The sequence below is a fragment of the Halictus rubicundus genome, chromosome 11 (genome assembly GCF_050948215.1).
Source record: "Halictus rubicundus isolate RS-2024b chromosome 11, iyHalRubi1_principal, whole genome shotgun sequence".
NCBI classification, from domain to species: domain Eukaryota; kingdom Metazoa; phylum Arthropoda; class Insecta; order Hymenoptera; family Halictidae; genus Halictus; species Halictus rubicundus.
In genome coordinates, this window is record NC_135159.1 from 2,676,781 (window position 1) to 2,704,642 (window position 27,862).

At 48.5% G+C, this 27,862-nt stretch overlaps 1 protein-coding gene across 20 annotated transcripts in view; it reads right to left on the minus strand.

The window, feature by feature from the left end:
• Mmd (disintegrin and metalloproteinase domain-containing protein mind-meld) overlaps positions 1–27,862 on the minus strand; it is a 71,528-nt gene that overhangs the window by 26,945 nt on the left and 16,721 nt on the right. For 16 of the 20 annotated variants that reach the window (XR_013082969.1, XR_013082970.1, XM_076795755.1 and 13 more), the window contains exons 3-10: positions 8,713–8,763; positions 5,298–5,446; positions 5,022–5,081; positions 4,165–4,244; positions 3,759–3,828; positions 3,516–3,662; positions 900–1,103; positions 59–133 (exon numbers count right to left, since the gene is read on the minus strand). Coding sequence is in view for 18 of the 20 variants with exons in the window: in XM_076795755.1 (XP_076651870.1) it covers positions 59–133; positions 900–1,103; positions 3,516–3,662; positions 3,759–3,828; positions 4,165–4,244; positions 5,022–5,081; positions 5,298–5,446; positions 8,713–8,763 (836 nt within the window). In the remaining 2 variants the exon portion in view is untranslated. The remainder of the gene's footprint in view (positions 1–58; positions 134–899; positions 1,104–3,515; positions 3,663–3,758; positions 3,829–4,164; positions 4,245–5,021; positions 5,082–5,297; positions 5,447–8,712; positions 8,764–27,862) is intronic. The other 4 variants (XM_076795761.1, XM_076795754.1, XM_076795756.1 and 1 more) reach the window with 1 other exon arrangement.

A 27,862-nucleotide genomic window follows, 5' to 3' on the forward strand; every position in this document is an offset into this window, starting at 1 on the left:
AAACAACACGTGAGTTATTTATTAAGAAGAAGAAGAAGATGATGACGATGATACTCACCAAATCAGCGATATTGACAACTTGGATGGCATCGTGGACAACTTCCGCTCTAGTGCTACCGTTCCTCTTCTCGAACTGGGCAGAGAAAGATTCGATTTTACCGCGGTTTATTTCACGGCCGGATTCGCCGATAAAACCGGCGATCCTGCGTCGTGATTCGTTTCGACGATGATGATTACCGGTGAACTACGCCCTCGAAAACCGAACCCTGCCTCCGTTTCAACTGCCGCGAGCCGACGATCCTTTACCACCTTCTTCGACGTTATATTCTATCCCCCGCCCCTTCCACATCTAGAATCTTTACACGTTGAAAACTGCATCGTATCGCTCGAATGTCACAGATTTTCTATAGGGTATCTCTGCTAAGTAGCCAATCATCTTGTATTTATACGGGACGACGTCTACGGCACAGTTTAGGGTACGGTTCCATCAGTCATCTTTTCATTTCTCCGCGATATTGTATTAATTATTTCCGATTGATCGCGATCCGGCACGGCGTCGAAATATCTGTGTAAGGGTGTGCACACCCTGGATCCGTGCGCTGAAGATGGTAAACGGTTTGCCAGGTCGCAAATTCTTGCAACTGGGTCATCGCTTGCCAAAACCTATACAGGCATTAACATATTTCCTGGCGACAACGACAGACCCGATGGGGAAAACGTGCCGGGCCGACCTGATTCCATTTGGCCACTGAATTTTTTACTTTACTCGACGATCATCGGCCACGGCAGATTTGATTGTTATTATCGCGGTGTTGGGTGTTGAAAAGAAAACTAATTCGTTGTTGTTCGTTCCAGGGACGTAGTTCTCGGTTCCGGAGGCAGAAGAAAGGCGATCGTACCATAGCCTTATCGATAATGATGGCAGTTTCGATGTATTTGGTTTGCTCACGGACGTCTCTCTTGTATCGATCGGAAACGGTCTCCGATAGGCCCAGAACATGCTTCTGCCGACGGTTCTTTACATGCCACTCAATATTCCCCGAGTTAGCGCAGCCTTTGTTAGCCTTTGATCGAGCCTCAAATATAACATGAGGATGTTTCTGCTAAAAGAGAGGTCTGCATATAGTTTAGTTTCGATGCTGGCTGCTCTCTTATTCGTGATCGAGAACAGTATTATTCTCTTTTTCTCTCTCTCTCTCTTTCCCTGTACATTTCTACGCTCTAACTACTAGACCGCGGATCTTGATGCGAAATAAGAATTGTCCAAGTCGATTGTCGGAAACGAAAGTTAAATCAAAGTGTATTTCCTCTTCTAAGAATTTTAATAAGTCGAGGATAATACAATTATTCTAATGTCTACAGTTTTGTATTTGACCAACTCATTTTGATCATTGATGCGTAAAAGTCGTAGTCTACTAATTACACTGTCCAACAACAAATCGAGCGTACAGTTGCGCCGGAGATTATGAAAGCAAGGGTGCCTTCTTTTTTCGAGGTATTTAGACTTTTGCATCTGATTTGATAAACAAATATTTTAATCAAATATCTTAATTTAACTTTATACAAGTCTTGTAGATATAATGCTATTGTAGATATAATTATTAGTGAACTCAATCGACGCGCATGATAAGTAGATTGCGGAACTTTATGTATTAATGGTTTCTACAAATTTTCAAAAAATCCGAGAATTTTTATGTATTTTGGATCTACATAGGCTATTACCACTAAAAATAAAATTCTATGTGATTCCACTTTCTTAAAATTTGTCTACAAAAACAGAAAATTGCATAAACATCTAATCTCTAATGATAAGTAACAGGATCAATTTGTTTCGAATTTTGGCTTACATCACTTTCATAATCGAGCGTACACTTGTTAAAACGCAACTTGTTGTTAGACAGTGTTTTCTCCGAAGATCGGATAAAAATTGAACTGGTAAAAGTCACCGCTCAGCGTGGAGCTTATTCGAGCAAAAAGAATTTTGGAAAATATAGTTTTTCAGTGTGTAAACAGTGTTTCGTAACACGTGGACTACCTCGGTTACTCAGCAGTGGGTGTGGCGTGAACAGAGAACCAGTGAAAGGAAGTTAGCACTGGGCAAAGCTTGTTTGACCCAGTTCCGAGTTTCTAATTAATTGATAATTGTAATAGTTCGAACAGTCCTTGATTTCGTGGAGCCATCGATCATCGGCCCCCCTACTACCTTGTGAAATTTTACGCCGTCAGAGAGAAACAGAAAGAGGAAGAGAGCGAGGCAGAAAGAGCGAGTGAGAGAGAAAAAGAGCGAGAAAAATAGAGGGAAAGAGAGAGAGAGAGAGAGAGAGAGAGAGAGAGAGAGTGTGTGAGAGTGAGAAACAAAGAGGGACAGGGAGGGCTGCATGCTCGAACACGGTCACGAAATTGTGTATCTGCTTTTCTCTTCCTTGTTTCGTCACGTTGTTACTTCGAGATGTCTTTATGAATAATAACGAAGCCTCATGCATAGAAGAACAACGGTTTGCACCGCTCGAGCTTCCGTCACGTTGATTTAAAAAAGAAAAGGCTGCCGAGACCGCATTTTCTTGCAATAAATGTAATTTATGCTTCTTTTCGCGTTGTTTCCTCTTTATTTCCACGGTAATTATAATCGTATAAATAACGACAATGATCTTTTCCTCAGGCACACGTACCAGCTTATGCATTTAAAGGAAAGACACATAAATATTGGAATGACTATGCCCAATAAGAGGAGTGAAAAGTATGTGTCGCATATAAATCTAACTCTTTGCGGAACGATGACTACTTATAAATTGTTAAAAAATAAATTAGAGAACTGAATGATTTGTTTGGAATTCAGGGATCCGACGCACGAGCCTGACGTCAAGATGTCTGAAATGGTCAAGTAGCAGAGCAATGGACGAACTTATGGTGTGGTTTCGAAATTAACAGGGCATCCATTGATCGAGCAATCATCTTTTCATTAGTCTAGGTGTCAATGTCAAGCTGCGTCGCGCATCGTCATCCGTCGGAACTACATTGTCCGGTAAAGTATCGTCATACCGTTTACACGCGATGAAAACACGGAGACTGACAGAGACGATTACTCGTTCGCATATGATAGCGCGAAGAGTGTGCTCCAGGGTGGTCCTCATTTTTCGACTTTCGATTTGTTTAGGTGTTACCCCCTACATTGTGACACTTGGTGAGAAAAACACATGTACCTTAAATTCGTTCATTTTTCAACATGGATGCAGGCCGATAAAAAAATACGTGTTAAATATTTTTCCGAGAACTACCTCTTAGTGTTCCCCCTTGGCAGACGCTGCATCATACCCTGTATTTAATGCTAAATCAAATTACAAGATTTTGTATTATATTCTTCGAAATAACATATAAATCAAATCATTGTTCAAAAATGTTTAAGGATATTTCCAAAATAAGGAAACACAATTATTTTTTAAAAAGAAAAACATTTTGGACCTTCACAAATAAAGACCACCCTAGTGTGCTCGGCGTGCGACAATGGTGAAACTGACCGACAGATCGCCGCCGTAGAATGGATGAACGACGAAGGTCTCGTTGCCTAAATGAATGACGCCGCTGAGACCGTTACACGTGTGAAAGGCAGCGGTGGCCCCCGGATAATCCCTGACGGTGCCGTGATAGTAGCAGTGCTCTACCTCCTGGAAACAGATTCCCGGCATTGGGGTAACACGCTCCGAGGAGTATGAGAACAGGAACTACGCCCGCTCGTAGTCCGCCTTTAGCCTCCGTCTTACCTGTATAGAACTTTGTTCCGCGCCGCCGACTAAAAAGTCTTTTTGCCAAAGATTCGGTGCTAAAAGTTGCCTGGAACAGAGAGAGAATCGTCGCCGTGAAATGCATTTCTCGTGACCGACCGGTGTCACGGGAAAAGGGAGACGCGAGCGAGGGAACATATTTTCCCGGGGAAACTGGTATCGATTCGGTTTCTCGTAAATTGCTTTTCCATTGTTGCTTCCGCGCTTTGTCGGGGAACATCGAAAAGGAATAGACAGACAGAGAGAGAGAGAGGGGGAGGGGAGAGAGAGAGAGAGAGAGAGAGGGAGAGAAAGAGAGGAAGAGAGAGAGAGAAATAGAGAGAGAGAGGGAGAGAGAAACCGAGCGGATACGATGTCTCCAGGCTTCTGCGGAAACTCCACTTACGCATTTATTTCTAAGTCTAGGCGAAATTTGTGATTAAAGGCCTTGATCAAGAGGGACGTCCGATGATAGTGTTTCCCTGTCTGAAAATCGAAGGATCGTTTAGCCTGAGATTGCACCACTGCCTGAGAATGCAAAAATGGGCGCGATTCTCTTTCTTTTCAGCGATCCAGTGGGACAAAATTATAATTCAGTAGTAGAATATCCAAACATTACTCTATGAAAAGCTTTTAACGATTTCAATGTCATTGACCTACATTCTCCGTTTTCAAACAGTGTTTTCTTAGACTTGTAAAGCTTTGCCACTATGTATAACTATAAATAATACAATAGATTCCGTCGATGAAGTAATTTCGCCCTATTGGACTGCTAAAACACCGCACCGTAGTGCAGCTGCTTCGCTGTAACAGTCGATCAGGGGCCAGAGACGCGTCTCTGTCACAGACGAGATATCTAAGCAGACCAAACACAATATCTTGGTTTTGTGATCGGGATTCAACGATACGTGTTCATAGTTCTGTCACAATCGAGCTATAGAATCTGTGCTTAAATTCACGTGTTATCTGTAACGTAGAACGCGACACGAAAATGGCATTGTCTCTAGAATTGAATGTGCGACAGGAAAATACATTGTACAAAACTCCCGAAAACCGGGCGAACCTGATTGAGTTATACATTTAACATTCATGCCCATTTTACATTGGGTGTTTGGTCTACTCGCGTATCTCGTTTGTGCTTCTACAGAAGAACGTGACTCTCTCTGTTTTACCGACGTGACGGTGGGTAATGTAGGGATCGATAGAATCGCGCCTATATTTGCTGAACAAACACTGTCCGTATTATTCTTCCGTTACACTTACACTTCTCGTTCTGCCTCGATAATTTCCGTATCCACCCTCGGCGTATCCTCTTTGAGGAAACTGTGAACGGAATAAAAGGTCCGGGTTAAGAAATTCAAAGGGGTGCTACGTGTGCACCGGTGTTTTCGGGACAACCGATCTGCAGGGGCAGGGGCGGAGCAAGACGTTCGAGAGGCAGAGACTATAGAGTTTTTCCTTCGGTGTTGTCTCGGTTCCTCGAACGACGACGGGGACACCCCCCACCTGTTCTTGGTTACCCGCGAGTAAAGTGATTACCTTCGGCATGCCGACTTCTCTCGTGGATATCCCCATTTTCTCGTGATGCCGTAACTGTACCGGATAGATGATCTGATAGTAATGGGCCCCGATATTTCGTACTAGCTCTTGGTTTTGTCGAAACTCGCGCAGTAGTCGTTCGACCTCACCTGAAAACAATTTCCCGCCCTGTGAATCGAACGTCCTGCCAATTCACCCTTCTGTCTGTCTCTCCGTCTACCTGTCTACCTGTCTGTCTGTCTGTCCGTCCATTTGTGTATCCAAAGGCTCCATCTTCTAGAGGAGCACGTGTGCACGCGTGCACGCGTGTCGGTACAGAAATCGACTCTCAGGGGCTGGTCTATCACCAGCACGGATATGGTACAGACTGTCGTAACTAGACCACGGATTTTATGCATTTATAAAACAGTGAAAATATTCCAAGAATTTCACAATACCGCTTTACGATTTCCAACTCATTGAAATTGTTAAGAGAGGAAATAAATGTCTATGTAGCTCCTGCATTTTGTAATGGAATGCATACAATTTTATTTCGCATAAAAATCCGCAGCCTAGGCGTAATTTTGTTCAAATTCGACCAGAATCGTTCGAACGAACGCCATTTTAAAGATCGATCTTCCTGCTATTTCGCGCTGTAAATCAATTTTATGTAAATGGGTAACGAGGGGGTAAAATCCGTTCGCGGAGAGGTAGAAACGTGAATACAGGAAGCATGATTTTCAACGAAGATACAGCCGCCCGACGGAGAAACCTGCGTCGCTCGGGCCAGGTTTCTCGAACTTTTAAAAAGCAGGGTAATTAGCGGGGGGCGTGGAGGTCTCCTCCTCGCGTAAACTGTTGCCAGCCCGCGCGACGAGCTACGATTGACTCGAGATAATCGGTGGAGGGCCTCCTCGAATCGTGAACCCTCCAGTTCCATCCTCTTATCGACTGTCCGGGCGAACGCCTCGATTTAACCGAGACCGGTGCGGTGGTGCACGTGCACGGAATCAAGTGCACGGATCATTATTCACCGATGTTTTTCAGTCACGCGTCGCGCGATCCGTTTGCGACCTGTTAACACCCGTTGCCCTATACTTTCTCACAACGAAACTTCTTCGCCGTTAACGATTCCCTACAAATAGTTCGCACGATCAACGCAACAGTTCCGGATTTTGTTTCGGGGCTTCGAATCGTTTCACATCTCGTTGCAAAACGTTAACACCGAACCTATTGCTTCCGGTCAAAATCACCGGTTTCACATTTTTATTTTCGCAAACAATGAAATTATACAGATGCTTGCGTGATAAACTCTCTAAGATAAATTCGCTTACCAAAGCTGACGTTACAATCAAGATTGTACAGAATCTAAATATATACATCTTGTATAAAGCGTCACATGCCAATCACGTTGAGTGCTGACAGTATACATACCACGAAGCTTATTAATGGGAGTTTCTAAATAATATTCTTTTAAGTATTAACCCCTAAGGGAATTGTTAGATTATGTTACTGATTGTGAGAGTGCTTTTTTGATTCACGATGGAAATAGTCATCCCTATAGAAAAACTTGTTAAGAAATCCTTAGCTGTGTATCATGGGTTTCTGACAAGTATTAAATAATTGGCGGTAGGTTTAGCGTTAAGGGGTGATGTTTCCAGCGTGTTTATAATTGAAAAGGCGACTGTTTGAGTTAGGGTAGCGTCTAAAGCGATTTGTCACGGCGACAGGGGGTGAAACAGGGAAAACGGTCGGCTCAACCCGGGTCGAGGAAGAGACGCATCGGGTTTCTTGTGATGTCCCGGTGAAATGTACGCAAAGGAAACTCTGGTAGGGGGTGGTGACGGAGGGTTTGAGGGGTGGGACCGCATTGCAGCACTTCCCTCTCGGAAACTCGATCTGTGGTTACATCTAGTTCTCTCGGACGCGGAGAATGGTTTATTGTTAAGTCAACACCGACGGTGATTGGCTGGAAACGCGAAACTTAAATTGAGTTAAATTTTAGACGGTTCGAGGGACAGTGCGTTCGCGGAGGACCAATCCCTGTCGCCGAGGAGGCGGGTGTCGAAAAGCGGAAACGTTCGATACCTGACGGACAACCGTGAAAATCGTCGCTATACCGGTGCGCCGATCTTCTTTCGTTTGCCGAAGGACCTGCGGCTGGAACGAGCGACCGCGTGTCCCCCGTCGTCGATCCCTGTCGCATTTGAATTGCAAAATCGTCGCCACCCCTCGCGAATTAACAATCACGCCCCATCCACGGCATTGGTCAATTAGCCGTGCGGGAATTCCCTCCCAAAACCGAAAAATTTCGCTGCGATACGATTCCGTGCGATTTTTCAAACGGCAAATTGCCATGAAATCCGACCGATCGGCGCGATGATCGCAAACATCGTTTGTAAAATGTTTGTCTCTACGTTTCAGATATCCGAAAAAAAGCAGCTTTGGTAGGCTGACTTTCCTGAACGGCAGTGAACACCTAATCGCTTCACCTGGCAGCTGGAATGTTCGAAACCGGATTGCGAGCAAGTAATCAAGCTTTCGAGCCGGCGACTGTAAAATTCGAATTTCAATGGGATTTGGTAAAAAAAAAAAAACGGTCGTGCCCGAGTGTTCGACCGGTGTCTCTCTCTCTCGAGGGTGGTTGTTCGGGCTCACGTTGCTGTTTCTGTTGCTGTTGCAGTTGTTCGCGCACGCTGGAGAGCATCAAAGGGGAGCGCCGCGGACTTTGACGGGGAACTTCTCTCAGTTACGCATTGTCTATTTACGCGATCGTTTCGTAACTTTGCGTTCGCGTCCCGTGCTCTTTGTCCCCGCGTCAAAGGCGGCTTCTGTCGGGACACTCGTCGTCGTCGACGGCGTCATCGTCTCCTTCTTCGTCGTCATCGTCGTCGACGTCGTCGTCGTCGTCGTCGTCGTCGTCAACGTTCCTCTGTAATTAGAGGCGAGATTCTCCCACGCGCGCGCAGGAACGGTTTCCGCGGCCGAAAGAAAAGAAAGGAACGAGAGCGAACAGAGAAAAAAGAAATTCAAGGAGGGCAATGAATTTCTCGGAAACGGCTTCAAACGATTCCGAAAATAACCGTTTGAAACTGCTGAAACTGTTGTGGAAAACGATCAGTTTCAAATAATGATGTTAAGTTTCTGGAATTTTTTAAAAGTCGATTTTGCAGTCGAAAATTCGTAAAAAATTCACAGTCGTGTGTGCCATTAGGTAGAATGCCCGTGAATATTTTTGTAATTTTTTGTTGATCAATAATTCATTATAACCGTGTTCAGTGTATAACTGCCCCTGTGGTATGGGTACCAACTTGAAACTTGCCACACAGGGTTTTCTTTGGAGGCTCTATCGAATCCACCTTGTCCGGCTTTCGGTTCTTCTTGTAAGAATTGTGTAACAACTTTGAAGCAGTTAGGCTCGCGCTGGGATACTCACCAACAGGAGTCTCCTCGTTCCAGAAGGAGTCATCTATGGTGTAGTCGGCTTCTGCAATCAGAACAAGGGAGAAACATATAATTCGATTAACATGAAGGACGCGATCGCGTCTCTCCCCCCGTGTTCATGCGACGATTCACGGGGGTGTATCCGGGGTTCGGTGACACGGGGGTGGTTCTGGTGGAACAGTCCACCGGGAACCAGAGATTCCGGTCGTTCCACCCCGGCGTTGGAAAATTTCTCGAGTTTGCGAGGAAAATTCCTACGGGAGGCACTCGTCGTCGTTTCGCCGCGAAACCAACTTCCGTACCCCAAGGTATTTCGGATGGGTTACCTGGGAATTCTCGTCGACCGGGCTAGAACTTCATCAGAAACTTTGGGGACGATCCGTGTTATTGAAAAAGGGTCAGCGACTTCGTTAAGGCCCCCTCCAACCCTTTGCTTTTAATTTTAAAACACGCGAATTTTGCTATTCCTGGAACTGAATTCCAGGAAGCTACCGAGATGGATGATGCGGATGGCGATTTGGCAGCGTTGCCTTGACTCCGCATGCGTTACCACGGTAAGAGGATTGTTCACGAGGTAATTCGGCATAGTTGTTGAAAATAATATTAAAATATTTGCGTTACAGAACACGGTGGACCAGCAGGCAGATTGTACGTATAAAGGGGTGGCTGGCGAGCAAGCCGGCTCAGCTTATGGACATAGCCGTGACCACAGCAAATTTGCGGTAAGAGGATTGTTCGAGGTAATTCGGCACGGTTGTTGAAAATAATATTAATGCTAGAACTACCGAGCGACGAAGGTAACTGGATTTCATTTTGTTACGCGAATTATTGCACAAAAATCGATTGATTGACCCTTTACTTTACACTGAATTAAAATAGAACAAACTGAATGAGCTCGCAAACGTGGTGAGGGTTGCTGATGGCATCAAAGAATCTTGGGTGGTCTTTTACTATTAACCTTTTGACTCCAAAACCCACTTCTAATGTACTTCCTTTTATCCATTCGGAGTTTACTACTATTACTGTTATATTTTTAGAAATTTCTTATATATGGTAATGTAAAAATTGTTTCAAATGTAAAGTTACCATTCGAGTGCAAAGGGTTAAGAACCAATTCGCACCAAAGAAAGTCTCACAGAAATACTTTTCCGTTTCCAGTAATGAAACCAGAACTTTGAAATGGATCAGTATCAGCCCTTCGGCGACTCTGCCGTTAAAATGTTTGCCTGTTCTGGATGGTGGACTGAAAACCAGAGCCGACAAAGACCCAGAATTCAACGGAGCCCATCAGTAACTCATGACTGATTCTGATAATGGTAATTCGAATGTCGTCTCGGTACCGATGCCGGCTCTGTTACCGGTGGATCGGTTCGTTGACCCAGCTCGTGGAAACGCCTCGCCGGTTCGTTCGAGAGTAACGCACGATAACTGGTCGATGATTTATTAAAGAGAGCCTGAGAGAACCGGGGGGTCGGACAGAAGTAATTTCAAGGCGGGCGTCGATTACCCCCGGCGAAATTTCTCTCCGCCCGTGAAAGTCTCTGCCCCCAGAGGGGCCTCTCTCTCTCTTTCGTCCCTAAAGAAACAGCCGGGGCGTCATTGACTATCATCCATTCGAGGCCCTCATCGCCCCGGGCTTGTTTTTCGTATTCCACCCCGCGGAAACTAGGCCACTGGAAACCGAGTTCTTTTTACCCGCGGCTCGTCCATTTTATGAATTTTATGAAACCCGCCCCCTTGGACAGATGGTTTGTACCGAGATGAAAAAGTTTCAGAGCCGGGCATCAATGAAACTTCGCCGAGGAAAACTTGTTCGCCCTCAACCATCATTCCCTCGTCGTCACGCTGCTGTCCGTGGACACGATTCGACGGATACATCTGTAAGTCCGCTCTTTGCGTTTATCTTTCGCCTTGCCCTTATGCTAACTTTCTCGAGTACATTACTATTGTAGCCTTATTTCAATTCCCGTGAAAACAATTCTGCAAGCAGCAAGCGTAACACGCGCTTCACCTTTATTTAAAATTATGTTTCAGCAACGTCGGAAACAGCAATTTTTGTCGGCGCAGTATTGTTTTCATGTTGTCTCGTAAATTTCATGAAACACGAACACAATTATTGAATTATTACATTTTTCAAGTCCACCGGAGCGTACAAAAATTGAATTTCTACGGGGTTAACGATAATCGGATAATCGGCGAGGAGGATTTACTCTGTCGGTAATGTTATTACTTATCGACGGACGTTATCGACAGAGGAGGCGACTATCTATCGGGGCCCTTGCAAGCAGGCAACCGTAGACTCTGCCCTGCTGACGAGTCTGCCCGTTTCACGGGGTTTGGTGGTAAGTTGGAGACAAGTAAATAGAATGTTGGCTTTCGTTCGAATCAGGCGAAAAATCGTTTCAGAGGCGCTATAAGGACGTAGGGAAACAGCAGTTGGATAGAAGAACGAACGGGAATTGCGAGGAGGAGGAGGTTTCGCAGACATTGCAAGTTCTCTGACAACGAGCCGAATGCGCTGAACGCGTTCCCTGGGAGGAAATCGACGAACCGTGACGGTCACTGATTGGTAGGTGCAACGAGACGTGACGGTTTACTATGGAAGCGCGGGTCGTCCTCGAATAGTCGGAGATGTAGCGTCCCTTTCCAATCCTGTCGAGATTTAGGTCGGCGGACCGGCTGTTTCCCGTCTCCGTTCGAACCGCCAGCGTGTCTTTAGCAAAGGATATTGCCCTCCTTCCGATCTTTTCACGGAACGATCCTCTCCGAGGCGGTTTCTATCAGATCTCGGGGCCGCCTTTCGCGTAACTCTGACGAGGCTCTTCGAGACCGTTTTGTGTTACAGATGAACAGCAAGTGCGTGTGTTCTGTATCGTGATCCCTCCCTGTCACACAGGCACTTCCGCAGAGAGCAGAGTTCGAAATACTGCGAGTCAATGTTAACGAGCTGATAATTGCAGCGACCGGCTCGAAGTGGAAACGTCGGGTAATGGTCGGACACGCGAACTCCGGAAAGTTGGGTTCACCAATATGCCGAGCAATCAACGTCGTTGGAAAGGAACACTTGGCCCAGAAGTTCGACTTGGATCACATCCATTGACTGGGTAATGCGACCCGAACGAATAACGCAGTCACGGTTAAACCGTAACGCTGACGGGAGGGCGACCTGTAAGCTGACGCGAAAATTTTCTGTGTTCGCCGAGCGCGCGTAGATTCATTCGGTACACAAAGGGTTCATTCTTGATCGAATGCTTTGCGTCACAGCCACTGTACGAGAGACGCAGTCGGCGGGAACTTTGTAATTAATTTTAGCGCGACCCCGTTGACTAAGAGAGAGAAAGAGAGAGAGAGAGAGAAGAGGTTTCCTTAAACGTTCCCAGGAGTGTTTCGCCCAATCTGCTTTCCTCGAAGATGTGTCCCTGGGTCGCGCGGTGTAACAGCGTCGCAGAACATAATGTTCGCACGATGAAATTAAACGGTTCAGAAACTCCTATAATCTGTCGGGTAAACCGTCGACGGGTGGCAGTGGCGGCGACGCGACGGAGTTAATGGGAATGTGGGGTGGCAAGATTTACGGGGATGGAAGTGAATTCGGTTTGTAGCCTCGGTCAGAACAAGTCGCCGAGCAGCGTCGGATAAACGGGAGTAGGCCGGTTGTTAACGCGGCAGAAATTTAATTAGTTTTTATCGATTCGTTCGCATCGTGTCCTGGGATCGTGACACGGTACAGTTTTTCCTGCGGAGTCGTTTGTTGGCTGGCAATCGGATCGATCGCCGCGGCGGTAAATTTGTGTGTCGTCAGCAATGTAATTAGTCATTACGTTAACGCATTCCGAAATTATCGACAGAGTAGATTTCGTGGATCTAGTTATCGAGCGATCGACGCCACGTTCATTCGGGGTGTTGGAGACCGAATGGCCACTACGACCAAGCGACCAGAGTGTATTGCAAGGTACTTTGTCTTCGTCAGGAGAAACCAGTTCGTTTTCCGCTTTTTCGAGTATAAATCAGCAAACGGTTCTCAAAAACAACCGCGTGCGATTAACTCGTGGAAAAATTGGCCTCGCCGCTCGAGAATGCCGAGAAGCTTTCCTCGCAGCCGATGAACTCCGCTCGTTTCTCTCATAGCCGCAGGCCTTTTAACAATTTCGTGCCACTTTCTCTCTTTCTCTCTCTCTCTCGCTATCTGCTCCTCCAACCGGCATCCCCACGCAACAATCGCGACCGAAATTCTCACGCTACAGCAATTCACCGTGCGCGATCTATTGGGTCGATCAACGAGGGCCATTATCGCGGCGACTGCGATTCTTATCTCGCCGAGACGGGTCGTTAACCGTTTATGTCCTAGTGGCTCTCGAAAGTACACCGTTCTACTGGTCGCGCGATGCGCTTAGATTTTTATCTTCTATTCAATTTCATTTATAGCGTCGCTACGTACGATCCTATTAATATATACGCGATTGAACTTTTCAGTGTTTCTACGAACGGTGCTGTGGGAGAAGATTTCTCCCGTGTAAGATGATGACCGACCGCTCGAAGTATCTCGTAATTAGTCGGATACCCTTTGACCGAATGTGGCTGGGCAAAAGTGGAAATTACCAAGTTCGCTGCGCGAACGCTAATTGCACCCTCACCACCGCCACATTCAAGTTGCGGAGGAATGGTCCCGCGGCGGGATCGGTTACGGATCAACGGTGCCGCATCGCCCCTCTGGCTCTCGTCATTCTCCGGTCAGTTGGAATTGCGATCTGGGAGAAATTCTTACGAGTCGCTCCCAACATAATTTTATCTCTTCGTTGTCTCAACTAGCTGCTCCATCCTGCCACGGCTTAACAATTTTTAATGCTCGAGAGAAACATGGGGATGGACGTAGCCGAAGAAAGAGGAAACACAAACGAAAACGTTGAACGCGTGGCAACGATCACGAGGAAGGTAGAGCAGGGGAAACAGGGGCGTTTCTTCGTAGTCGAATCGCACGACCAAAGAACGCCTTTCTGCCCCCCTCCCCAGGTGCTCGTTTCAATCGCGCAGCTTTGCCCGCCGCTTTTCTTGCTCCTCTTTGTACCGTTACAAGTTTCAAGCTGCTTAGGCGGACTGGGAGCGCGTCCGACGGATTTTCGAGCGTGAAAGGCATGCCGGGGAATCTACAGGCCGTTACGTGGTGCTGGTAAATGTTCGAACAACCGGCCTGAAATCTGCGAGGTGTTTGAATTGAATTCGAGGCGAAACGGGGAACAACCGGACGACACCTACACAACTCCAACAGTGAATTCAACGGTGTGGTCCAGTCGTGCGTCCTCAACGCCAACAGCATCGCTACCCCTGACACGCCGGCGTGCTTCACGGTTTCGCGCAGAACCGACCGAATAATCGTAGTCGGTCCGCAACAAAGATAGATAAATAGATAAGTAGATGGACGGAGACAGAGACGGAGAGACGAATAACTAGGCCGAGAGGGAGCCGAGAAACAGGGAGAGAGAGGGAAAGTGACAGAGACAGAGACGGAGAGAAAGAAAAGGAGACAGACGGGGGTGGAGTTAGAGGGTCGGAGGAAAGAAAACGGGGTGAGAGCGAGGAGGAGAAACTTGGTGAGAAACAGAGAGAGAGAGAGAGAGAGAGAGAGAGAGAGAGAGAGAGAGAGAGAGAGAGAGAGCGACTGAGCGAGAGAGGTGGGGAAGTAAAGAGAACCGGACTCAAAGAGGGTGGAGTTGAAACGTCGAAGAGAGAGAGAGAGAGAGAGAGAGAGAGAGAGAGAGAGAGAGAGAGAGAGAGAGAGAGAGAGAGAGAGAGAGAGAGAGAGAGAGAGAGAGAGAGAGAGAGAGAGAGAGAGAGAGAGAGAGAGAGAGAGAGAGAGAGATAGAAAGCTGCGGGTGGCGGTGGAGAGTAGGAGAGAGAGCTCGAGAGGGTGAGTGGGACGCGGATCCCGGAGCGTTCGGTACCATTGCATATCCCGCACATCTCGCAGGTGCAGGGCGTGGTGCCTTGTCGGCAATATCGATTACAAACCCGGGCGGTTGCGCATTCACGTCGACACGTGGACGTGGACCGGCAGCCAGACTAAATTTGTGTTGCCCTATATTTTAGGTTCCTGCACTCATCTGCCTCTCAAAGATTGATTGCTTTTCCCTCTAGCGGCCAGAGTCCGCTGTCTCTCTCTCTCTCTCTCTCTCTCTCTCTCTCTCTGTCTCTCTGTCTTCTTCCCGACACTGGGCCACACGCGCACGAATTTACGTGTCGTGTCTGCGAGATCGCACTCCATTTGCCTCTTGCCCCCGCAGTTTTCTCTCGGCTCGGTGCCATCCATGGTTTCTTTTTCGCAGGAGGATATCCCCGGCAGGATCTACGCGTCTTCGAACAATGCTGGAACTGTACCCCTAACCGAGAGCAATCTCTCGTCTTCGACGGAAACATGACCCGTACTCGGGGAGAGGAACGGGTTGCTGGCTCCCGGGGCTATGGAGCCGCTTTGATAGTGCGCTCTCGCCTCTGGTCCACAGTCTCTGACCTTCAATCCCCTACCTCTCGCAAGCCGCCGCAGCTTTTTCTCCCTCCCCACACACATAAAGGAGCTTAACGGTTTTCACCCCCCCCCCCCTCCCACCACGTCCCCGCCGAAGAACAACTCCAGAAACAGGACGTCGACTCCGTCAGCTCTGGCCAGAGCCACCAGACCGTGAGTTCCTCTCGGAGGTTCTCCGCCCCGCCCCGTTCGCCGCCGCGGATGCTCTTCACCCCCATTATTTCTTTCATTCTTCCTTTCACTCCCCACTGTCGTCGTAGCCTCTCCCTGGCGCCCTTCTCCCCTCCGCCGGTCCGAGTCGATACTCGACCCAGCATTTTTATCGCCACTCGGGGCTACCCACTCTCGCTTCTTCTGGATACCGCTTGAATTTACTCACAAGCCCAGATCTTTGGATCCTTCCCCCTTTGGAAAGTCCGTGAACCGAGGACGGACGAGTGCCACTCGTTTCTACGATGCCCTCGTCTCTATGCTTCAGAGAGAAAGAGAGACACAGCGAGAGAGAGAGAGAGAGAGAGAGGGTGGGGGAGGGAGAGGGAGAGAGAGAAATAGAACCGCTGTTCTTCGATCATTCGATCCCGTATCGCGGGCAAACCGTTGTTCACCCTACCCCCTCCCACCTGCCCGGAGCACTCTAGCCCGAGTCTCTGGCCGTTCCCAAGGGAATTAGCTCCCGGTGCGGGCCGAGAGAGGAGAGAGAAAGAGAGAGGGACCTATCTCTTTGATCGTGGCTCCTCGGGAATGGTCATTCCCTCTGTCTAGCCTCGTTCAATCAGGGAACAAGCAGCCGCGACGCTGCTTTCCGTGTTTCATTGAACTTTATCCGACCGGTGGGAGGCAGGTGGGCGGGGCAGCGGCGTGTCACGGGTCTAGGGGGTTTGTTCGTTACGCAACCATCGTTGATTCAACGGTCTCGCGATCCTTAGCCTATTAAATCCATCCCGGTGTATAGGTTTGCAGCGACGTCGGCGGCGGCGGTTTCTTAAAGTTTCGTTACGCGGAAATCCACGAGGATTACGAAAGACGGTTACGTTACCGGGGCGTGTTACGCAAGAGGATCGATGCTCCGCCTCCCCATCCCGCCCACCTCGCTCGGCCAGAGTCGTCGACGGGTTCGAAATCCCGTTTAATTCCAACGGTACGGCCGCGGCGTTCGCGCGTTCGAGGATTTTAATCTGAAAATCGCGGCGCGCCTTTCAACGCCTCCTGATTGCTTCGAAACTACCGAATTCCCGCACGACAAAGGCGTTTCACGCGAACATGCCGACGACCCACTAACTCGCGGAGCCGCGATATTAAAAAGAGTCGAGGTCGCCCAACACGGGGGTTAATTCGTACGTAATCTCGTCCGTGGTCGTAGCAATCGCGCGGGGCCGCAAAGAGAGAGAGAGAGTGAGAGAGAGAGAGAGAGAGAGAGAGAGAAAGAGCGAGTGAGAGGATGAGGGGAAGGCCGCAGATATCGCATTAGTAATTGTAAGCCGCGGACGAACAGGAAACCAGCGACGATTTCCCGTCCCCCAAACCCCTCCGCTTTCCACCCCCTCCGCGTTCCACCCCCTCTGCACCCCTTTTCTCTTGGCCCTCACGCTCCTCCCTGGTGGGCAGATTTCTCGTTACACGTACCGCGAGAGCGGGAGCGAGAGAGAGAGGGAGACACGAACGCTGGTTTTTAATCAGAAAACCCGGAAGCCTGTGAACAAGGCGCAACCGCTTCCGTGACCAAAGATCTCCACAAATATTTAAGCGACTTGCCGGGAAACGGGGCAATTGATTTTGGGGTGGATGCGTAATTGAATTTTCCAGGTAATTTTCGCCCTAGGCTTCGCTCAAGTGACAACCGAAGCCATTAAAAATTGCTGTATCATTACTTAAATTATTTTTTACATTATTTTACCCTTTGGAGCATATCAACCGATCGTGTTCAGACCGTTGTGCAGAACCAATCTATTGGTAGACTAATGTCGACGAGATAAACGTGTGCCGTCGAAAGTGCAGGAGGCAATAATTAGACGATGCTCGTTCGTTAAGGTTCCCCACTCGAACCCAAGATCCGTCAACATGGAATTTCGATCGATCAGGCGGGAAGAGGGGTTGTTCTCTCGCTGCTACTCGAAAATATCGGCGAGAGCATTTTAAATTTTCATTTAAAAAATCCAGTGACCCGCTGTGGGTAAAGTTCTCTTTCGCCGAGGAGCGCAACGCGTTGACCCCGATTTTCGAGCGTGTTTTCACCACTTAATCGTAACTGCGTGGAAGTCTGCAAACGATAAACTACAGCCAGTCTGAGGAACTGCTTCTTGATATCTCGGGACAGCGTGTGGTCATTTTTCTTCGTGTTTCGGCCGGCTGGCGTGTGTCTCTGGGAGGAAAAAGAAGCTCGGGGCGATCAATCGACAAAGTTCGGATCGGATCAGCGTGTTATTGGCAGGCGAGAGGACTCGGATTTGTCCAGTGGCGATGACACAGATTTTTACCATGCGAGGGGAAACAATCTTGCTAGGTTTTTACTGTACGCGGTCTATATGTGTTTTAGGATTCAAGAGGACTGACTGGTAACGAGGGTAAATCAGCGAAGGAACGAGCGAGATTGTGTTGCGGACGTGTAGGGGCCGAGCATGTTCGGTTCTTCCAGCACGGATCGCGAAATCCGTGCCGCTGTACGCGAACTATGCTCCCCTGTATTCACCCGCTGGCCGGATGATGGATGATCCCGAGTAAAAGTTGGACACGAGTGCAGAGCCAGTATATAGCCGCAGTTTCCGCGGTCGTGTAATTAATAGTCGCGCATTTGCATCCGGTCGATATTATTCTATGATCAACGAGTGAAACTCGGCCCCGGTGTAATTGAACTGCGCGCGCGCTCCCGTAGAATTATTAATCGAACCACCACCGAACGAGAATCAATGGGGCCTGTGCCTCTGACAGAAACGTACCCGCCTCACAGCTGTATTATACTGTCGCCCCCCCGAGTCTACCCCAGATGCGCTCTTCGACGCTCCCTATCGCGACCATTGTCGTTCCAACCGGATAAACGAGCCAAATTCGAACACAGATCTACCGTTCCACCCTCTGATCTCACTCCGAAGGCAAGAATTGGCCATTTTCACAACACACCTTACATCGGTGTATTTGTTGTTACAGGGAAACCAACCATTGGAATCACTCAGAGTCAACTGGGACCGTAAGAAATTCGAGAAAACATAGAGACAATTTGTCATCCAGCAAGGATGTTCGCGCAAACATTCAAAATGGAGTTTAACCTTTGAACGGCGAAAGGGAGTAATTTCCGCGGAGCGCCTGTGAACTGCAACCAAATTTTCATCGGTGTGTTTGCCTGTAGAAGAGATCAACCGGTGGGCGTGCCATAGAGAATTAATTTTTATTTTTGGCCGAGCAATAGCTAACGATATTTGCGTTCAGGCGGATACGTGCATAGCATAGTTCAATCTGGGACCAGTGGCTAGGTTAGTTAGGTCATTTCCACGTTGGGGTCCCAGCGGATTCGGTCACCGGAGGTTCAGCCCATCAATTGTTTGTTGGGTTTGGGTTGGATGGGTCGAATCCGCGTCGGCTTAGTTTAATAACGGGGTTAGTCGTTCCTCAGAGGATTGTTTACACGGGACAAAGATTTGTACGAAATTTTATGGGACAGGTGGATAGGTAGGGGACGAACGGTGAAGCGCGTTGCTGTTTACAGGCATTGCAATTAGAGTAACTTTAATTGCTGTCGCCGGGCCCGGGCACAAACAGCACGTTCTCTCCTCCCACCCTTGCCCATGTCTTCCAGTTAGTGTCGCTGCCACGGAAATGGGTTGCAGCGAACAATTAACCTTTGGGGAAAAATGCGCGCCACGTAGTTCCCCAACTACCTAGATAGGATCGAGCACGCTCGTTATTAAATTTTTACTCGGATATAGAGGTCTGCCTCGTTATCCCTTGGTCGCAGTTCGAAACAACGCGTTGCAACGGCCGGCTCGCTTGAAGGAATTTAGGTTTCCTCGATGTTCCGTCGCGGCAAGATCGGCTCCCTTTCCGAGAAACCTGCGAGTAGGCGACTAACCGTGTATTCATAGGAAAATTAATTTGTCGATGCTTTGTTCCAGCGAGATCGAAAAACGAACGCCGCGGCGTCGGAAGTGGAAGAATTTCATGCAGGAAGCAACAAAAAGTAAGAAACGATCTGTTGGTGCGAGGCCAGTGGAAACAGAAGAAAACTTACGATGAATGGCGACTACAGAGGGGCAGGGGTGGAGAGAGAGAGAGAGAGAGAGAGAGAGAGAGAGAGAGAGAGAGAGAGAGGGAGAACAGAATTATTACCGGAGCAGCCGAAATCGCTGGAAGAGGACCGGCGCAGCTTTTGTCGGAAGACAGGAAGAGAAAGAGGACAGACGCGAGAAGAACAAAACCAACAATCAGATTACAAGAGGCAAACTGAAAAGCTCCAGGTAAAATAATTCAACGAAATAATCCTACCAGGACCCTATTCTGCCATTATTCTCACGACTGGTGGACGGAATGCAAAGGGTTAAGCTAGCTGGAAAATAATCGTGCGCCTGAGAGGTTGATAGTCGGATGAAGAAAAAAAGATTGAATAAACAGAGAAAGAGGAGGGAAACGAGCAGGGAAAGAAAGAGAGAAAATTTTCCTCCGATACTTTCCCATTGGCGATGTTAAAAAAATGGTGCGCGTTGATGACCAACGGACGGCCTTAACCGAGCGTTTCCCATCGTCCTCCTAATTGACAGAGCCCGATGCTCCCTTTGTTTTTTCCAGGGCGGTTGCCTGGCTGCTGGTTGCGCTCTGCGCGCGGCTCTCCCTTTCTCTCTCTTCACAGACGAAATTACGTTGCTCTCGGGCTCTGATATTTCGCGAAAGGGCTCGCGTCTGTCCGTGTTTTGTTCTCGGTTGGGCTGATACAGAGGCTCGATGAGGCCGGGTTGCGTGAACGTATCGCCGCGGCCGGCCCGAATGAAAGAGCCAGCCGTCCTCACAGATAACGCTGACGTTGTCCTGCACGCTTGTGCCGGCCCGCTACCCGTCTCTCTGTTATTCAGAGGTGGAGACGATGGGCCGGTGCACCAGCCAACAAAATTATTATCGCTTCTACCGTGGATTTTTTCGCGTTGGATCACCTCTCTGTTGCCCCAACCACCAGATCCCACCCTATACACATTAATCTGATCGGTTCTAGCCTCAGCTGTTCGCCACACAATCGTACCGCCGCTCACCGGGTTGCTGCTCATAGTCGCGTAACAATTAGCACGAAACTCTACTTCCCTTTTGCATATTTCTATGAACATGCGTGCTATTAGATGTGGATCGCGGACTATTACTCGTATTTTCTCAAATTTCTAACTGTCCTGTTGGATTCTACGCCACCTGATGGTTGATTTACCCGTGTACACAATTGCATCGCTGTACACTGTGTTACCGTCCACAGGCGCGTCGCAAATAAGGGGGCCGGCAGGTTGAGTCTGTGTAACCACACACATACATGAAATCCATATACGTATATGAACTTGCAAGGGTCAAAATCTTGACAAATTGACGCTTCAATATTGCATTGAGCAGTTTAAAAGTGGTCACTTGTGTTTCCTAAAAGTCCAATCTACGTCTGTATGGAGCCCAAATTGCGAATTTCTACCTCATCGTCGAGTAATTTGTAATATTCGGCAGGAATCTCGCTTTCTGAAGCAAGTATGACGTCACAAGATGGCTGCCGCAGAGAGATTCTCTTAATTTCGAGAGATTTAGTGTTCGTATCGAAAAGAAGGCTCTGGACAGACGTAGCAAAGACATGTACAAACACGGTGGTATGCATTTTTAATTGATTACTTACTTCTTTAAGACGTAAAATGTCTAAAAAGAAAGGCACAGCGTAACATAGCGTGACAGTCAAGACCAAATGCCTGCCGGCCCCCTTAATCCTCGCCGATCTGAGGTAGAATGCTATCTTTTTTATATGTTGGCATACATTTTTTAGACCTCGTTTCAGGATTGGATCACAGATTGCCCGAACAATTTTCGAAATTATGTTTCCTCGAATTTTTTAGGAGGGGATGACTGCATCTAGGGCGTATCGTTCAATTGCAGCAAACGGAGCCATTGCGGCGCAGGGTCAGTGAAATTCCGCGATGCTTGATTAAAAAGCGGCCGGTGTAACCTTAGCGCTCTCCTCGGGTTTCGCGTCTGGAAAAATGAGCGTTCCGCTGAGCGCACGGGAAATTGCTCGAATTTCGAGAAACCCGGTCTCGTTTCCACGAGAGAATTCCGGGCCGCGTCGTCCATCGTGCGCGCCCGGTTATCTCCGAAATGGACGGCAAAAATGGCGGGCGGTTAAAGGATCTCCGAAACGCCGAGGGAAGAAGAAGAAGAAGAAGGGTACGAAATAAAGAACGAATTATTTGAAAGAACCCGCGTGGTGGGAGATATTAATGAATGGTCTAACGTTTAAATGATCGCGATACGAATAATCGGTATCGTCCGCCACCGCGATAAGAGATTACGGTTGAAACGCGTGCGCGCGCGCGCACGGGTTTCCCGGGACTCTCGTTGTTCCATTAGGAGAACGGTTCCCGCGCGCAACGGCATTCGCCTACGGTTTCAGGATAAATAGTTTGTGCGCGCCAGGGAAAAAGGTCTTCCGCCGCGCGGCAATTTATCTCGAACGTTACGCGGCTCCATTAGGGGCCAGAGATAGCAGCGAGAGAGAGAGAGAGAGAGAGAGAGGGAGAGAGGGAGAGAGAGAAAGGGAGGGACTCTTTCAATCTGCGAAAGGCTACCGTCCGTGTTGCTTCGGGCTTACGTGCGCCCGGCCGCCATGGTGTACCCGCCGTTAAAATGCTACTCCCGCCGCGGTTGGTAGAATAATCCCTCCGGGTTTCCAATTACCCGGCGCAACTTCCAAATCGAAGTTTAAACTTCCACGTACGGCCGTTTATTCCGCTCGTGAGTGCTCCGATCTCCGCCCGGCTACGTTTCCGGGTTTAAGGTCACCGATAGCTTCGCCGCTCGAGCTATCTTCGCTACCTTCGCCACTTTCGTTGCCAGTTCCTGTTCGTTTGTCCAAATACAGAAACTTGAGGTGCACCAAGCTGTAGGACAGATGCCCATTATATTCTTTTTGGTTAGTTTAGTTTATGTTCAGCCTCAATGGCCCTGGAAAGTACTTTATTTTTAATGCCATTTCTCGCGATTATATGTATGTTCATGCTTTACTTATTATTTGCAAGTATTATGCGAGTAGACTAGCTGCTACAATTATCAATATACTTTCTTGAACGTTTAGGGATATCCAAGACACTCTGAACGAACACAGCCTCTTCCATTGTCGTCTTATCTGCCGGTGATCTCGAATACCGATCATAACCTAACTTGCTCAAGGGAATCGACTCCAGTGAAGGAGTTGTAACATTTATCTCGCTACTCGCCTGTTCAAGGTAAGGTATTTGAAAAAGTAGTCTTTCCATGATTATTACAGTCGGTCGTATATCTCTAACTTTACAAGCTCATAACTCTCGCTTTTCGCAGGAACCATGCCAGACGAGGTTACGAGACGTTAAAAATCAACATTCGCTTCATCATTCATCCATTTTCCGTTTCGCAACGTCCATAACGTTCGATGCAGTTCGGGGAACGAATATTTACGAGTTATTCGAGCGTCTTGCTTGTGCCTCTGGAGGCCCAGTCGGCCATAACCTAACTTTTTCCTGCGGCGCCCTACTAAAGTGCAACTGTGCGTTCAGTTGCGAACGCGCGGCTCGAACAGAATCGAATTCTCAATATTTAACCTCGGTCTCTCTCTCTCTCTCTCTCTCTCTCTCTTTCTAGTCGCGCATCGGGAAACGAAGACGAAATCAATAACCGGGAGAGTTCGAGACACGAAGGAATCGACAGCTGCCGTTTTCGCGGGCAATAAAGCTAAGAGGTCTCGAGGCGAGGGTGGAAGGCAGTTAAGCCTTAAGGATAGCCTGCGAACTTTTTCACGATTATCCGAAGGCATTATATATCGTCTAGCGACGTCGGTCTCGACGGTTGAGACGTCGTGTCTCCTCTCGCAGAATCCTCGTTATCTTTTTACGGCCGGCGATGAAACTGCGAGGAGAGAGCAGAGGAGGATTACGAGGTACTGCATCGCGGGAACACGTTCCTCCGTGGCAGCCTTCGTTCTCTGGGTCCGGAGGCTAGGCTTCGCCGCCGTTGAACGCGCGAGGCAAATAGGGTAAACTGCTTGTCAACCGGGCTGCCTTCGCTCGGAGAGACGGTGAAATAAATATACAATCAGAAACTTTGAGGTGGGAGTGTTGCCTCCAATATTTGCAACCCGTTGCTATTTATCTTCCGTTTTCGTTTATGAAATATTCGTTCACTCGACGTAACTCGAAGAAAATCTCCAAGTCTCTCGGGCTGTCACGGAGTCGGAGACCGCTATAGACTAGCCGTGCTGTCTTTTGCGCTGTAATTAGTTTCCCAATTTGTTCCAGGATCGCTCTTGTCTGATCTCCTGTCTTCATCTTCCCGTCGGCTCGGTATCTCCAGAAGAAATTGGACCCGTGTTATCGCGAGAAGCCCAGACGAGACGAAGCTACCGCGCGTCTCTTGGATCCCTGAGCGGGCGCGGTTTAATCACGACCAAATACAGGGTGTCCCGCGGTGAGCAATAGAAAACGCGATTACAGCACGGAAGGCGAAAAAGCATGGACATTTTTCAGGGAATTTCCTGGTGCTCGGACGAGGGAGGAGGAGCTTTGTTTGGTGGGTCGTTCCAAGGGTACATCCCAGCTCGTTTGCCGTTCCATTACCGTTTCGCAGACAGTGCAGCCTACTTCCACAGCCGGGCCGGGAGAGCTGAATGTATATCGTGGACATGGCCGGCTGACTGCATAGTAGATCATGTGCGGCACGGGCCGGGCCAAGCCGAGCCGGGTCGAGTCGGGCCGCCATGCCTTCCTATTCAGAACTTGCTTACAGAGCGCTGACAGTCGTAAGTAATCTCGTTAACTAATCTCTGCTCGAGAGATCCTCGGATGCTTTTTCCCAGCGCCCGGCGAACCCCTCTCCTACACACTCTCTCTCTTTCTCCTGTCTCATCCCAACTGTCCGAATTATCGGCTTTCTCTCGGCGGGAAATGGAATTCAACCGTCCTACCAAATATTTTTGTGTCTACACCGATGCGCGACACAATCAAACCTGTGCAACACAATTCTTTCGGTTCTCTAATCCTCGTCCGACGGTGTCGTGTACATTATACGCCTGTGGCTTGACTTCCCCGCGTACAGCAGTGCATAGATTGTTTCGTTACGTTGCGCAGACACGCTTACACCGGTGTACGCCGGGTTTCTGTGCAGAGGCGAGGGCTATATAAAATATTCGGGGATAATGCTTCACGACGAATGTTTTAGTTAATCTTTTACATCGAACGGAATATAATTTTCTACCGTTTAAAAATGTGCATTCAATGAATTTATTGTCCCCCCAAGTTTTATTAACCCTTAGCACTCAAATGGCGACCGTAAGGCGCCACTAAAAACTGCGGTATCATTATTCAAAATATTTTTTACATTATTAAATTTGTTTGTATTTAATAAATTAGTAAACATTTCAGTACTGTACGAGTAAACTGCACCATTTTCATATGTATAGCATGAAAAAATATATATAGAAGGAAAATATTCTAGGTCGGAAGAAATGTTTCGTTTTAGAGTTAAAATGGCTTCGAGTGCAAAGGGTTAAACGTCCGCAGTAGAACTGAACTCTGACTAACAAGAAAAATACATTGGGTAATTGTTCTACTCCTATACCTAATCTGCAGCTTCGTCTATTCCTACCGTACGTTTTAAATTGACAATTTAATTACAGATATCGACGGAGCTTCGTGCCACGTACCGATTGCTCTTCGATTCTATTACCGACGGATCTATTATCGACCGATCGTGGTCAGAGGGTAAGCCAGCCGATTTTGGTTCCAGCTTAACGCAGCAATATTTCTTATCCCGACTAGAACTTTCCAACGAACGTGACACGCGAAGTCAGCGAAACTTTTTTCGTTTCAGCAGCACACAAGATGTCCAGCTCAGCCGCGCGTTACTTGTCAAGGGATTAACACAAGTCGGTCGAGATGAGATTCCGCGGAGATAGATATCCGAGCCTCGTAGAAATTGCTAAAGAGTTTAATCGGGCATCGAGTTCGTCGACGACTAGCGCGGGATTTTCCTCGGGAACGTCAAACGCGCGCGACATTTTCCGATCGAAGTAGGCAATACTTCGGGACGTTCCAACTTTTCGCAGGGTAATCCGGTTCAGATCGAACCCGCCCGGCGGGTGGTTGGAAGAGGTAGAGAACGTTGTCACGGGAAAGGGACGCGAACGGAGAAAAATGTCGCTGCGTACGTCCCGGATTCAATTCCGAGCGGCGAAATATTTCCCCGGGCCAGTGAAATATCTGGATGAATTCCGGGGAAGACGCGCGCGGGTCGGGTCTCGTCGAGGAATATTTTCGTGGTGGTCTTTCCCGGAACCGGAGGTTGACAACGGGACTCCCGGGCGGGGTCGGATTCGACTGGGTTGGGGTCCAGGCCAGAAAACTGTACAGTTCCTGAAGGTTCCTCCGTCGCCTGTGATGAAGGTTTATGCGCATTCGTTTCAGATTTCAAACGCTTTGCCACTTCGAACATCGGTAAAGCGTAGGAATTCTAAAACAAATACCACGCTTTCGGTCGCCTGGTCGCCCACGGTTGCTGGTCGGTTCGCCTGGCCTTCTTTCTTCGTCCTCTTTCGATTTTCCAGCGGAGAGGCGTGCTCGTTACGTCGCCCTTTTTTCCAAGACCGCTCGCCTTTCTTTCGGCCCCATTGAAAAACTTCGGTACGGAGGACACAATCGCATTCGATACTGGCCCGGGGATCGTTTTTCGATAAGGGTCGTTAGTTGGGGTAGCTAACCCTCGCGCTGAACGGCGCGACGCGCGGCGGGGCTGGTTTACGGTCGGCCGTTCCCGGCGTTAATTCCGCGTTCGTTTCGCGAAACTTTTTGAAACGGTAAAAGTTGGTTCCTGTTCGGCCGATAAGTCGAAAAGGAATATTTTCGCGAAGAGCAGCCCGGCCATGCCGGCAATTCGAGCCTGTTCCCGGGATCCTGGTCGCGTCGCGGCCGGATGGAATACAGAACTGCCGCGCGGTATTTATTGGCTACCGTCCCATCGCTTAACTCGCTTGGCATCCGGTCAAAAGTGATTCGACCGTTCCGGGAAACGTTATTCGAGCCCCGACGACCCCGTTTATTCCTCGAGCTGGTCGGGCTGAGCCCGTTCCGATCCCGGCACGTTATCCTGGACATGTACTGGAGTCGCCCAGGTGACACAGAGGACACGGACGAAATGGTAATTCCGTATAACAACGGGGACACTGCATGATCTCGTTCTGCGAACCGCCGCGAATCTCCGCGCCCGTCTCTCATTGTTTGCACTTGTCCCATTCGTTAAACAAAAGCGATTGGCAAACCGGCTCTCCCCCGTTGAGACGTTGTCGCCGAGATCGACCCTATAACCCGTGTAGGGTCCGGAAAAAATATCCCTATAGCAATCCCTATTTGTCGTCAAAGTGCGAATACACTGATAAGAAACTCGTGACACGTGTAAACGCTTCCGATAATATTCGCAAACATGTGCACGCGCTTCTGCAAGTTGCTGTCGCAAGAAAATATTGCAGGTTACTTGCTGCTGTGCACGCAGCTTAAGAGGCGGCCAAAAGGGAAACTCGGGTCGGAGACTGATTTACTAATTATTCCCAGGTTGAAGGAGATCGCAAACTAGGGGAGAAAGAGTGTCGGACTACGTCGTCCACCGTCGGGGCTGGTCGTAAATGGAGAACCAATTAGAAACGATTCGTTCGTCGTGCTGATACGTCCGGACGAAGAAGAAAAGAACGTCGCGCGGCCGGAAGTCTCACGTTCCCGGCCGAGTATCGATGAAACTCGTCCCCGGAATGGAAGATCCGTGTTAGGGTCCGGGCTGCAGGCGTTGTCGTCGGCATGTTCTTCACTCCTGGACGCCCAAACACACGGGAGAGAAGAGGGAAATTGTGCTTTTCCGGTAGCTGTTTCCTCAACTCCGGCACATATCGGACGGGTGTCAACAAAGAGCCGCGCTGAAACGAACCCTCCGCACGCGCGCGCGCGCGCGCGGTCCAGCGTGAAAGTAATTTTTCTGTAACCCTCGCGACGACATCGCCCCGGACCATTGTCAACCGTGTTTGCAAGCTATTCGGAAGCAGGGCTTGGACTGAGTGTCGGTAGTTTTTCGACTTGCTCGTTACTGTTTGCACAGGACTTCCTCCCTCGTATCCCTTCTAATATTTCTTGACCTTTTCAGCCGTATATATACATACACTGCGACTACTACGAAGGATGGAACAAAATAGACCCTGACGAAGTGTTTACGAGTCTGCGTGTGGAAGGACGTACGAGAGTCTGCAAAAGCGTTGATCGAACATCTCTAACAATCGCCAAGCTTACAGGACAGGTTTAAATCGAAGGAGACTCAAAAGCGAAGATAGGAAGCTGGAACACACTTTTCACGAAAATTAGAGAAAGATCTTCCCAGAGCTCGATACAAGAAATTTCATTTC